Source organism: Dermochelys coriacea, chromosome 21, assembly GCF_009764565.3.
Source record: "Dermochelys coriacea isolate rDerCor1 chromosome 21, rDerCor1.pri.v4, whole genome shotgun sequence".
Taxonomy (NCBI): Eukaryota; Metazoa; Chordata; order Testudines; family Dermochelyidae; genus Dermochelys; species Dermochelys coriacea.
The window spans coordinates 356928-367916 of NC_050088.1; the positions used below are offsets into that span (position 1 = coordinate 356928).

A 10989-nucleotide genomic window follows, 5' to 3' on the forward strand; every position below is an offset into this window, starting at 1 on the left:
TGCCTTTTAATTTCATTGGGTCTTCCCTTCTTCTTCTAGCAGATTACATCATTTGTGGGAAATGTTTACTAATTACTGTATTATAATGAAGGCTTAGCCATTCAGAAGCCACATCTGTTATGAAGTACTCTCCATTGCAGTGTTTACCTTTTTAGTATTGAAAGGTTTGTGATGACCCACATGGCTATATTTGCAAAGAGGTGTCCCTGAATTTCATGCCTAAAGGTTGCAACTCTGAAAAACCTCTCTGAAGCTCAGATGCAGTTGGCATACACTTTACACATTTTCGAAGAGCAGCACTTAAGAGTCAAGTATGTACTAAGCACGTGAATGGAAGAATAGAAACAAACAGACCTTGTGGAATGGCCATTTATGTAAGATAGCAAATCTATATTCCACATACTTCAAGGCCTGAAATTTATTTTGCACATACAATTAACTGTGATTGAGGTACACATTGATTTAATCCTTCATCTTCCATTTCCCATAAACAGATGGAGAGATCCAGTTTTGCAAATGTTTTCTCAAGGTTAAAAAATAACTACCAAAAATCCCAAACAAATAGCTTTGTCCTGGTTAGTCCTACATCACACCATGCTGCCTGCAGAGTACTTGCTACAGTGAAGAGAAATATGGAGCAATGCAATTGTAAAGTTGGGGGCAGGAGGGGGGAGAAAAAATGGGAGATGGTTTCAATTTTGTGTTAGTAGGTTTAAAGCTGACTACAATGATGTTAGTAACTGTGTAATAAAAGAGCTTGAGGAAGGGAGATAAATCATTCTTTACATGTTGCTGCATTTTAGTGAATTCTGAATCGCACAAAAGCAGAACACAGGCTTTTATTGGCATCACTAAGCTCTCTTTCCTATAGAAGGAAAGTATAAACAAAGGGTCTATATGTAAATACATTTGGTTGAGGCTGCTGTGGGGGTGTTTAAACTACGCCTGGATTTCGTTCTGCAGACCTTTTTCAATAACATCTCTGTTGAAAAAGAAAACTCTTTAGAGATGTTGTGAACCATCTGACTTTAATTTGAGTTGGAGAACTGGAGGTTACTCGTAGACTCACATGGCTATAGTGCTACTCCCACCTCCAAATTCCATTTCCTTACACAGACGATGCCTGTGTAGCACAAGCCGAATGTGGGAAGAAGGCAGCCTCAGGTCCTACTAAATGAGGCTAGGTTTGGAATGGTGAAGATTTTCATTGCAGCAAGACCTGCCTCTCTCTCCAACATTCAGTCTCCACCTAATCCAGTGTGGTCACTGCCCTGAGAATTGCTAAAGTGGCTCTTGGCCTCTCTCTCTCCCCTTATTGCAGGGACTTTCGCATCATTACCGTCTTCAGTAACTCCTTCCATTTGGCATCTTCGGCTCGCTTCTTGAATCCATCAGACCATCCAGTCCTGCACAAACTCAGCTGGTTAGTTCTATCCAGCTCTTATCTCAGATAACAGTTTTCTCATAGGCTCCCGAGTTTTCCAGGAGATTCTGGTCTTAGCAAAAGCATAAAACACTAACTAGTATTCTAGTAATCCTCCGAATTTTAGGCTAGGAAGAAAGGCTGAGCAGAATGGGAGGGGGCAGCTTTAGTAATAAGTGATCCATGTCCAGAAAAATATTAAAACATTATGGGAAATTAGAGCTAAATTGCAGAGTTTGAATTTTCCCCTGTGAAACCATGTTTGTCCAGTCAGTGCGTGCCTGCCGGACATGCAGTGAAATCCAAAGCCAGCTGAAACATGTCAGGCAAAATGAGACACTGAGACAGGGGAGGAGTCTGGCTTGATAGTTTTTGTTCTGTTTATACCCTGTCTCTACTTATTAATGCTTCGCAGGGGAAATTCAATGTCTGCCCTTAAGTGCAATTTCAGATTATGTTTTGAATGTCTGTCTCTCTTATTCATAAGATGCCCACTACTGATTCATTACCTAACACGTCTGTGCTGCCTGATGCAGCTTTCACTGTCACTGGACTTGTGGCATAACGTTGTTCTTGAAGAATTTTTAGAAATTGATTTTACATTTTTCCACACCCAAACAGATGTGCATATTCTCCAGTTTCCAGAGCGACAAGCCCTGGCCTTGTTTCTCTATTCAGTGACATCTGTGGAACTTGAACTTGATCGTGACTGTCCGAATAAAGAAGGGTGTTTCTCTACCCATAACTCCCAGTGCTGTGCCCAAAATGGCCCCAGAGTGGTAGTAGCCATTGTCAAAGAGCTTGAGAAAAGTACCAATAGAGATATGTACTTCAGAGAACACCTTCTTATCCTATGGTCTCCACATTAATAACCCCAAAGAAGTGCTTCATATATAATGTTCTAATAACAAATAGCAAAGGAATTAATTATAATCCAGCCATTATTTCCTTGGATTCCTACTTTATTAAGCACATTAGTGCTGGTTGAATAAGCTTTTCTGGAAGAACATCTGGGACTCACATGAATACCTGATGAGATCTGTATGATCAGCATTACAGTACTAAATATCCAGCGAAGTCATTGTCATTAGCAGCATTAGATCAGTAAAACCCGTCAAGGTCAGAATGGGCACTTTTCATGTAGCACAAGTGCTTTCGGTTCACATCCGTGTCACTTGTAGTAACCCTCAGTTTTTGTTTCATTCTAGGTGCATAGCGTAATGTCCATGCTGTACTACACTCTGATTATAGCTTTTTTGCTCGGCATACAGGCAGCACCAAAGTCAGAGGACAATGCTCCATGGGGGTTTCCTGCAGGACCCACCATTCCAAATATCCTTCAGACTAAAGCAAATCACAGTCCCAAGGCAGCTTCACACACAGCCAATCACCACCTTGCTGGGAAGGTAGACAGCAGAGAAGCTGGACAGGCAGCAAACATCACTGTGGATCCAAAGCTTTTCAGAAAGAGACAATTCCGATCCCCTCGGGTTCTGTTCAGCACGCAGCCCCCTCCAGTGTTAGGAGATGGACAGAACATGGAGTATCTGGGCAATGCAGATTCTCTTAATAGGACTATTCGAACCAAGCGGACAGCTCATCCTGTACTGCACCGGGGAGAATTCTCAGTTTGTGACAGTGTCAGCATGTGGGTCGGGGACAAAACCACAGCTACTGACATCAAAGGCAAAGAGGTGACAGTGCTGGGAGAGGTGAACATTAACAACAATGTTTTTAAGCAGTACTTTTTCGAAACCAAGTGCAGGGACCCTAAGCCAGTCTCCAGTGGGTGCCGGGGAATTGATGCCAAGCACTGGAATTCCTACTGCACCACCACGCACACCTTTGTCAAAGCACTGACAATGGAAGGCAAGCAAGCAGCCTGGAGATTTATCCGAATCGATACCGCCTGTGTGTGCGTGCTCAGCCGGAAAACAGTGAGACCCTGAGATGGAACAAAACTCATGCCCACATCCTCCCATTCCCCCTACCTCAGCCTGTAAATTATTTTAAGTTATAAGGACTGCATGGTATATTTATGGTTTATACAGTAAAGAAAGAACCTCGCTATTTATTAAACTCTTTTGGAAACTCCTTGTGTGTTGTGAACTTAATTTAATGACATAACAATCTTTTGGGGAAATGTTCATCTCAGCCTTGTCAGTCACAGAGCTTGGCCATTAGAGTACTGTGAAAAACAAACATTTTGCACTTTTCATCTCCCCCTCCCCACTCTTTTCCACAAAAAGCCAATTTTCATAGGCAAAACCAAAACCATGGGTGTGAAAATGTGCCTTGTTCCAGAATGTTATGTTCTTCTCCAACACATGAAAGTGTGAAAAAAACCCACAGAAATATTGCTGGTTTTACCCCCCATTCTTCCTGTGAATTGTTGGTGCAGTGTTCGGTAGTTTTATACCACTATGGATATTTCAGAGTAAAATTCTCAGTGTGCCTGAGAAAACTGCCAAATATTTCAATTATGAAAATAACCAGCTCTAAGATATGTTGGAGAAAAGAAGACTATGACTTCGCTCAAGATGCAGATTTTTGTCTGATAATGGTATCATTTATGAGTTGTACTAGAGTGATGGGGCTAATGATGGTTTTTAATCAGAAATCTCTATTTCCGGGGGCGTATAAATTAACTGTAGGCATTCACTTAAAGCTGGATCTTGGCGACAGTGCCTTAATGTGGAACGAATGTTTTAAGGCAGCTAGAAAAATATCTTTTGGCCATATTTCAGTAAGAATGGTCCACAAACAACCGTCCCATTTATGACAGGTTTCAGAGTAGCAGCCGTGTTAGTCTGCATCCGCAAAAAGAAAAGGAGGACTTGTGGCACCTTAGAGACAAACTAATTTAGCTGATAGATTTCCACTCCATACGGCTAAATTCTGTGCCTTGCATAATGACAGGTTTCAGAATAGCAGCCGTGTTAGTCTGTATCCGCAAAAAGAAAAGGAGGACTTGTGGCACCTTAGAGACTAACAAATTTGTTAGTCTCTAAGGTGCCACAAGTCCTCCTTTTCTTTTTCCTTCCATTTATGGTTTCTCTGCTCTCACTCTCTTGAGAGCACTATGGTTTATAGATCTGGCGTAGCTGCCAGCCTGAGGCCTGTAATGTGTGTTCCAGCCATTGGAATCTGAACAAAATCTATAAACCTTCCCATTGTTTCCTTTGGAAAAGCAGAAGCTATCCCTGCAATAAATGGCTATCCCTCCTGTTTCAAAACAAGTATTCCAAGGACTTTTCGTCTGGTGTCTCCCAAGCCTTAGAGGATAAACCCATCTCCCAACTTTCACCTCCTCCTCCTCCTCGCAAATACTATTATTTCCTCTAAAAAACCTCCCTCATTGTTACCTGGCCTATACAAACAGCAAAGAGGGACAGCAGCTTTTGATCTCTTCAGTCAATTCTTCACTTACAGAGACATTGATATTTGCATTGAAGGTCACACATTGTCTGAAACCAACCCCAAACCCATCCTGTCTCACTGTCTTTTCACTAAGCAGGAAACAACCTAAACTAGACAAAATATTCTTTTTGTTAAAACACTGCCAGTTGGGCTGGCATCAGGAGGCATATATCACAAATTCTGACAGCCCATTGGGATGTACTATGTACACTAGGTACATCCCAATAAATAGATAAAATCGGGACTGTCCCGATTATTAGGTCTTTGTCCCGCATCCCCCATGTGTCCCAATATTTCCTCCGTTTAATCTGGTCACCCTAGTTCTATGAATCCTGGCCTATCAGTCTGAGCCACCTTTGGGCTAGTTTATCACATTCAACTAGGAGTGTTTTCAGACTTGAGAAGAACAGCAGCAAACTACTCTCCAGTCCCCTCTAGTGGCTGGTTATAATGCAGAACAGAGGCACCAGGTTAATGGTTTTCCCTCTCAACAGCAAGCTAGATGCAAAGTTTGCATGTACAGCTGCTAGGTAGAAGGCTGGTGGAGGGCAGAATCATATGGTTCTCACTCTGCCCTGTTCAAAGCCTCCAAAATCATTAATTCTTGCTCTGGGGAGGGATGTATGTGAAACATTCATGGTGTGATGGATAATGGTGCAGCCCCCAGCTAGGCTGGGAATGTGCTCTTAACAGTGGCAACCTCCTGCAGATCAGCTGAGGAGTAATGGAATGAGATGCCACCTGCAGAGCAACTGAAGCAGAGAAATATCCAGAGTCAGAGCTAAATCCTGTGTAAGCTTTTTGGTTGCAACCTTTAAAGTAGGGGGACCTCAGAGCAATGAATGATGTTACATATTATGTGTTGTAGCCAGATCTTCTGCCTTACCTGAGAGCAATGCAGTTAGCAAAGAATAAAATCTCTGTATGTCTTAGCTTTTCATGGTTTATCAAAACTCTGCCATTATTTTACCATTGACATAACAAAACTGCAGCTCAAACATTGTCTCAAGATTGTAGTTGATAATCTGAAACATGTGTAAGACCTGGAGTCTCTTCAGAGAGTTGTGGAACTCTGACATGGGCTTTCTTCTGATTGCAATAGGAATCTGGGGAGCTGGCATTCTTTCTACAATCAGCCCACTTGCAGTTCTTTCTGTTACTCCTTAAAACAAAGTCTTGCCAAGGATGAGATCAGTCCCAACAAAGCTCAATCTAGGGGGCCTATAGTTGCTGATAAAATAACCATCATCATATTATAAATCTTGACTTTGATTAAAATTTCCACTAGTAAAATATTCAGCTATTCAATGTGGTTTTGCATATTTTTAGTGAGGGTACTGATTTATTACATCCAGCCTCTTGCCTCAGAGATTGATTGTCTGTGCTCCCACCACTGAGATTAGAATATTGCTTCATCCTTTAGTACAGAAACATGGCCAAGGAACTGTGCTACGCGTTGATGTCTCTGCCTTATCATCAGAAAATTCCCAGAGGGAATTTATGCACCTGGATCCTGACACTGTAGTTAACCATGGAATTTAGAATTCCATACTTAGTAAAGATAGCTACAAACACCAGCCTGTGACACTCAGAACTGCTAAGGCTACACATCCCTAGTCTCATGGCCTGGCCACTTTTCTCGTGGCCCACTCTCCAGTGTGATGCATAATAGAGAAGCAGGTGTTTGGTAGAGTGATGCATGCTGCCCAGGGGAAGTGGCAGACTAAGAACATCAATGGAAAGGAAAACGTATTATCCATGCAAATCTGTAATCTTTTGGTAATGTAAATAAAGGAAAAGTTTGAAATAAAATGAGTTGACTTAGTAACAAAAATATTGCGATCTAACCTGGTATTTGTGCTTTCACCTTGAAGCAGTTGGCTTGGATAGCCACTCAAGACCGCATATACAGTTCTGCCATCACTGAAACTGGATTTGTGAAGTTCCCCAGTGCAGTATTGATGTCATTTATTCTACTTTTCAGAAGGCAGCATGTTTACACTGTCATATTTAAAGGATGTGGTTTAAAAATAAAAACAATCTTAGTTATTCTTTAGTTAGTTGGAACAACTTCCATGACCTCCTGCTTCCTATGCTTCAGAGGATTTATAGCCAATCAAGTGTCAGTGACAGACATGATTGGGAAGTCACTAAAAAACTAGATGACAACTTTTCTTAAATTATAGTTTCTAAGAGTTTTTCTTATTAATGGTGTGAGCAGGATCCAACACAAAAGTTGACTGTCTGGAAGAAACATTTGCGTTCACACTGAAATGCTTGTCTGAAATCTTGCCTTTTACAGGTCAATGGAGAAGCTGCTTCTTGACACTGATCAACAGAAGACAGAGGCTTGCATGACGCAGTTTGTGTATCTGTATGTAACATCCGTACTGACCTGTCACTAGTGGGCCAGAAGGAAGGCGTGTATCAAACGTGGGCGCTCTTAGTAAAACAAGACAAAACGCTATAATGTACTGTCTGAAAAAAAGGCATCTCTTGAGGAAAAAGTCAACTTAATCTAATACAAACTTTAGCTGGAATAATCTACACTCTTCAACAGCTGCAGACGTGCACACAAGAGACAATTGCCTTGTTATGGGTGTTTTCTCACATGTGTTATCCTAATTAGAGATCCAAATGCAAACTGCAGAATAGTATGTGGATTTCTGACATGTCCTGGAGGGCTTTGAGCCCATAAACAATTGATGGAGACAGGCATCACTATAGTATTTCTTCAGTGAAAGATATAATCGTGCTCCAGTATTGTTCATGTTATTATGTAAAGGGAACTGTACCTACTTCTTTCAAACCAGCTCTCTGACCTTGCAGAGGAAAAGAAGCCTGTTTAAGCATAAACAAACTGACAGTTAGTTAATCTTCTCTCCTCCCACTCAATTCAGTGCTCAGGAACTAACATCAATATTGACCTTGGCACTGGACATAAGGAGTGAGCGTGGGGTTCTCATTACCTTCGTTCTCATTTTGTAACAGAGCCCATTGACACATGAGTCCTTATGGGCCAGATGGGCCAGTGCTCCAAGCAACAGTAAATGAGAGCTAGCACCAAGTGACCAGAAGTTAGAGAAAAGGAGCCACAGATGAGTCAAGTTTGGATTTGACATGATGGATTGTGAATCTAGTCATGAATACTAATTGCCAAAGGTGGCGTTTTGCACCGCTGCAGCTGGTTAGGATTCTGACTCCTGGGACCTGTGAACAGTGGGGTGCCTAGCTGCTCCCTGGCTTCTGCACCACTGTGCCTCCTGCATTCCGACATGTAAAAAGTGCGCTGGAAGAGACTGAACTTTATGTCCTGTCCTCAGTCACATGACCTGGAGCAGGGTCACAAAGGTCAATATCCCTGGAGGGCTGTAACCACTTATTAGACAATCCATATATGATAGGTGCAGTATACACCACATCAATGGGTAGTATGTGCATGGTTTCAATATACCTTATATATGTATGTGCGTTGGGAAGTTAACTGAATATATTATGCTCCTCGCACAATTCTATTTACCTATGTTATGTATTCCACAACACTTTGCAAAGCTGAGGTCAGCTTTGACAACAGAAAATAGGAAGCCTGTCAAAGCCAAGATACATGAATGGTGTGCCCTAGCACAGGCTGTAGCTATACAGCCAACTGTTTGGAATGTGGCATACAAAACTGAGCTAAGGAAAGGTACAGACCAGCATGTTAAGGAATTAGTGGCTTGGATCTTAGATGAGCTATAAAGTGCTCTTTAACTTGTAAAAAGCCATGACATAAATATAAGTTGTTTTGGGGGAAGAGTCTTCGAAGCATACCTTCTGTGTAAGGTGAACATCCTGCAAGACAAGAATTGCTTCCCAGACAGAGGGTATGTATGTCTCCTTTTTGTTTTGTCTTTAGATGGTAAATTTGGCTAAGTTTGGTTAGTTGGTCTCTTGAACATTCTTAATAATGAACGCAAGCATATTCAATCTGTTGGCTATACTATTAATCAACACACTGACTCCAGCAGTTAGCTGCATAAGATACTTACAGCTTTACCTGTTTTGTGCCAGTGCTCTAGCCCTCTTGCAGAAGCTGAGGACAGGGATTTTACCTCAGGCCTTTAGGGACCCAGCTGCAACATTTCAGTTGTGATCCAGGGCAACCAAAAGAGCAAATTTATCACTGACCGGTACACTGCTTTGTAAATAATTTCTCAGGTTCTCTCTCCATCTATTCCTAACAGATCTGACTATTTTCAGAGTAGCAGCTGTGTTAGTCTGTATTCGCAAAAAGAAAAGGAGTACTTGTGACACCTTAGAGACTAACAAATTTATTTGAGCATAAGCTTTCGTGAGCTACAGCTCACTTCATCGGATGCATTCGGTGATTTCCTTCCTTCCTTTCTAAAAGAGAAGGAAGGTTCTTTTAGATCTGACTATGTTCGTTTGAAGTTGTTTTCCTGACAGACTAAGAGAAATACTCCCAGCTCATTGTTAACATCAGTGTCAGAATCTTTATGCGAGATAGAATAATAGTGACAGACAGCAGATTGTAACATAATTATAATCTCTATAGATGATTAGCTGAGTGGGTAAGGCAAATATTGGATCTGAACAAGTAATTGCCAGTTGAGGATGATGGGAAATATTTATAAAACACTAGCACATCCACTTAGTATCCCCTGAGCAATTAACAAATCTGAGCTTCATATATTCTCTGATTTCATCTGATGACATCACCAAGTCACTTCTATTCATTCATGCTACAACAGCAGAAAAATCATTGTGTGGGCTCTGATTATGATCATCACTGTGTAAACCACTTGGACATTTCACTCTTTTTCTATCAGTTCACACAAAAGAAACCAGATATAGAATGAGACTTACTTTTTTAAAGATATACAGGATCACTAGATAAAACCATAACTATTAGAAGAACATTCAACCACTTCTGAACATATAAAAATGCATATTAAAAACTTGGACACATTTCTTTTCCTCTTTGACCAAGTGAAGTTAACTAAGGCATCCAGGAGCTCAGTCATGCAGAATAGGAACTCTGTACCATATATGCCAATCTCTAGAAAAAATAATTTGACAAAATCCAGAAAGTGGTATAGACATCAGATGAGATTAAACTGGCTGTATGTAGAATGTGAAAGCCTTCTCTAAGTGACTTGTTTGTTTGCTCTTTTCCTTGTAGCAAGCTATTCTCTCATCAGATCCAATAGTGCTACTCACCAGCGTTATTCCATTGGCTTACAGGAAGTTGGCAGGAGAGTCTGGCTTGATATTTCCTCAATTGATGTTCACTTAACAGGTTTCTAAGGTCCTAATGTTTTTATTTTATTCCCCAAATTATTGTTTGAGTACAAGAAAACCCCAACTTATGATTCAATAAAATTTCTCTCTCTGATTGACCTGGCTGGCATGAGACACACTTTTTGTAAATGCCCTCTGCCGCTTGGATGTTGGCTCTGATCTCTCACACATAAGCAAATTCACAGCCATTAAAAAAATGTATCACGGATCGTGAAATCTAGTCTCCCCCCGTGAAGTCTGGTCTTTTGTGTCCTTTTACCCTATACTAGACAGACTTCACGGGGGAGACCAGCTCTCAAACTGGGGCTCCTGACCCAAAATGGGGTTGTGGCAGGTCGCAAGGTTATTTTAGGGGCATTACGGTATTGCCGCCCTTACTTCTGTGCTGCCTTCAGAGCTGGGTGCCTTCGGACAGCGGCAATTGGTGACTGGGCGCCCAGCTCTGAAGGCAGCGCCCTGCCAACAGCAGCATAGAAGTAAGGGTGGCAATACCATGCTGTGCACCCTGATAAGCCTGATGTGTCTCCCCATACAGCGGTCAGATCCCGTACCTCCCGTTCGGTCCATGCTGGAGCTCTTTTGCAATTCTGGGACTGCATCGTGGTCACCTCTGCTGATGAGCTCCGCGTGGTCACCTGCAGCTTGCCGCACTGGCCAAACAGGAAACTGAAATTCAAAAGTTCGCGGGCCTTTTCCTGTCTACCTGATCAGTGCATCTGAGTTTAGAGTGCTGTCCAGAGCGGTCACAATGGAGCACTCTGGGATAGCTCCCGGAGGCCAATACCATCTAATTGCGTCCACAGTACCCCAAATTCGACCCAGCAAAACCGATTTCAGCGCTAATC

General features: G+C 41.9%; 1 protein-coding gene across 4 annotated transcripts in view; it reads left to right on the plus strand.

The window, feature by feature from the left end:
- NGF (nerve growth factor) overlaps positions 1 to 9067 on the plus strand; it is a 58371-nt gene extending 49304 nt beyond the window's left edge. For 2 of the 4 annotated variants that reach the window (XM_043500597.1, XM_043500598.1), the window contains exons 3-4: positions 1322 to 1423; positions 2632 to 3509. In XM_043500597.1, coding sequence (XP_043356532.1) covers positions 2644 to 3372 — 729 coding nt within the window. In that variant the 5' untranslated portion in view covers positions 1322 to 1423; positions 2632 to 2643 and the 3' untranslated portion in view covers positions 3373 to 3509. Of the gene's footprint in view, positions 1 to 1321; positions 1424 to 2631; positions 3510 to 7145 lie in introns of those variants that run through there. The other 2 variants (XR_006276510.1, XM_038380052.2) reach the window with 2 other exon arrangements.
- Positions 9068 to 10989: the final 1922 nt, after the last annotated feature.